This window comes from Molothrus aeneus, unplaced genomic scaffold (assembly GCF_037042795.1).
Source record: "Molothrus aeneus isolate 106 unplaced genomic scaffold, BPBGC_Maene_1.0 scaffold_19a, whole genome shotgun sequence".
In the NCBI taxonomy this organism is placed as follows: domain Eukaryota; kingdom Metazoa; phylum Chordata; class Aves; order Passeriformes; family Icteridae; genus Molothrus; species Molothrus aeneus.
In genome coordinates this window covers 1,704,888-1,707,723 of record NW_027098863.1, presented here as the reverse complement: position 1 = coordinate 1,707,723, position 2,836 = coordinate 1,704,888, and the positions used below count along the sequence as shown (strand labels likewise).

The window sequence follows — 2,836 nt, the reverse complement described above, 5'->3', positions numbered from 1 at the left end:
GGCTGACTGCAGAGGCCAGGACAAAGCTGAGTGGTTTCCCTGCTGTCCCCTAGCCCTTGCTGGCCCCAGGGGCTGATGGCATTTGTGCTCCCTCAGGTTCATGTCCCCACAGCAACAGCATGGGGGTGCTCGCCCTGCTGTGTGCAATGCAAACAGGGGCTGCTGAGGCAGTGCTGCCGTGTCTGTGCCTGCAAGGATGGGGCACCTGTGTGAGCTGGGGGAGAGGCCAGGGCTGCAGAGGCGGGATGTTGTTGGCAGCTGCATGAGGATGCTCTGGGACGCTGCCCTGGGCTGTGCAGCGCACTGGGCATGGATCAGCCCCTGCTCTGCTGCTCCTTCCTGTCTGCCCCAGGGCCCTTGCAGAGCCCCAGCCATGCTGTTTGCCCCCAGCCTGCCCACGGCCAGCCTGGGGCTGCTCACGGGGGTTTCTGTGTAGAGCCTTTACCTGGCCGTGTTCTTGAGAGAGCCTGGGCAAGGAGCCTGGAGCCCCCAGGGCCTGGCCTGAGGTGTCAGCGCTGCCCCAGCAGTGCCCATGGCCTGTCCCTGCTGCAGCCCCGGCACTGCCACCCCCAGGGCTGTGCCCGGCCCCGAGAGCACTCAGGCCCTGCAGCAACACCAGGGCCACCAGGGCAGCGGGGCAGGGCCATGGCAGCAGCACTGGCAACACCAAGTGCTGCTGCTGCTGCTCCAGAGAAGGCAACAAAAGGGCATCTCTGCAGAAAACTCTGCTGGCACATCCTTTAGTTCTTTTAAAACCACCAAGAGCACAGCCCCTCATTGACACAGTGTGTGGCCACAGGGAAGGTGGAGAGAAACAAAATGACCAATGGCACAATGACATTTATTTGTAGAAAAGATTAGAAACCTAAAATAAAAATAAAGAACCTCCAAAATGAAGCCAACATGTACTATCAAAGGTGACTTTTATTACAAGTGATTTGCAGAAATTGGCCAGCAGTTTAATGTTTCTGAAACCATCCAGTCATCAGTCTCCACACTGCAGCCTTGAGCTCCTGGTTCCTCAGGCTGTAGATGAGGGGGTTCAGGGCTGGAGGCACCACCGAGTATAGAACTGACAGGGCCAGATCCAGGGATGGGAAGGACATGGAGCGGGGCTTCAGATAGGCAAATGAGGCAGTGCTAATAAATAGGGTGACCACAGCCAGGTGAGGGAGACAGGTGGAAAAGGCTTTGTGCCGTCCCTGCTCAGAGGGGATCCTCAGCACGGCCCTGAAAATCTGCACATAGGAGAAAACAATGAACAGAAAACAACCAAATGATAAATTAGCAGTAACTACAAGAAGCCCAAGTTCCCTGAGTTGGGATTTTGAGCAGGAGAGCTTGAGGATCTGTGGCATTTCACAGAAGAACTGGCCCAGGGCATTGCCATGGCACAGGGGCAGGGAAAATGTATTGGCTGTGTGCATGAGAGCATTGAGAAAGGCACTGGCCCAGGCAGCTGCTGCCATGTGGGCACAAGCTCTGCTGCCCAGGAGGGTCCCGTAGTGCAGGGGGTTGCAGATGGACACGTAGCGGTCGTAGCACATGATGGTCAGCAGATAAAACTCTGTTAGAGCACAGAAAACAAAGAAAAAGAGCTGAGCAGCACATCCAGTGTAGGAGATGTTGCTGGTGTGCCAGAGGGAATTGTGCATGGCTTTGGGGACAGTGGTGCAGATGGAGCCCAGGTCAGCGAGGGCCAGGTTGAGCAGGAAGAAGAACATGGGCGTGTGCAGGTGGTGGCCGCAGGCTACGGCGCTGATGATGAGGCCGTTGCCCAGGAGGGCAGCCAGGGAGATGCCCAGCAAGAGGCAGAAGTGCAGGAGCTGCAGCTGCCGCGTGTCTGCCAATGCCAGCAGGAGGAAGTGCCTGATGGAGCTGCTGTTGGACATTTGTGGTGCCTTGGCATGGGCATCTGTAAGAAAAGTAATCATGGAATAGTTGGCTTTGGAGAGGACTTGAAATATCCCAGCACAGCCTGGGGGCACTTTCCCCCCACTGCCTGCCCAGGGCTCTGCTGCCTGGAGCTGTCCCTGCCAGCAGCTGCTTCCCTGTGCCCAGGGCTGGGCCCTGCCAGGGCTGCCAGAGCCCAGCCCAGCCCTGGGGGCTCAGCTCTGCCCTGCAGAGCCCTCCCAGCTCAGGCACTGCCCAGGGGCAGCTCTGGCTCTGCAGGCTCTGAGGGCAACATCAGAGTGATAGTGGAGCCCTGGAAAATGTTAAAAATAGTCTTTGAAAATACTAGGCTTTGTGTTTTCTCAGATCACTGCACCTGTGTAAGCAGCATGATAACAGATATAATTGTTAGATGTGATAATTGTTTAGTAATTAAATATAATTATTATATAACCAAAGGAAGAATTATGGGAAACTATGTTGGAAATTTAAAGGGAGCTATGTTTAGCTGAAATCTGTGTATACAATAGATGAATATAAGTTTAATAATTAACATGAAAGTTAAGTAATGATACTGTATAAAACACCTTCACCTCGAATGTATGGTCAGAATCAGATTTGGGTGGAAACTACCCCAATTCCCAGAGCTCTTGAATAAAAAGCACCACATATAATTGCTTATGTGATTATGTGATTTTGAACACTAACAAGAGCAACCCTGAGGAGTCTGGAAAAGCAGCACTGATGCTGCCTCTAAGGGGCTCTGTGCTGATTTCTGTAACTGCCTGGTTCATAAACATCTGAGAGGATTGTTTTTTTTTAAACCTGAACTGAGAGATAAATATCTATGTGCAATTTCCTATCAAGACAACCCAGAAAAATAGATTTAAAAAGCATGATTTCCCCCTTCATCCAGTCCCTGCATTGCTGTGGTCCCTGTATA

At 52.8% G+C, this 2,836-nt stretch overlaps 1 protein-coding gene across 1 annotated transcript; it reads right to left on the bottom strand.

Moving 5' to 3' along the window:
- Positions 1 to 959: 959 nt before the first annotated feature.
- LOC136569715 (olfactory receptor 14A16-like) lies at positions 960 to 1,892 on the bottom strand. Its single transcript, XM_066570074.1, has one exon. The coding sequence runs from the start codon at positions 1,890 to 1,892 to the stop codon at positions 960 to 962; it is 933 nt and encodes a 310-aa protein (XP_066426171.1).
- Positions 1,893 to 2,836: the final 944 nt, after the last annotated feature.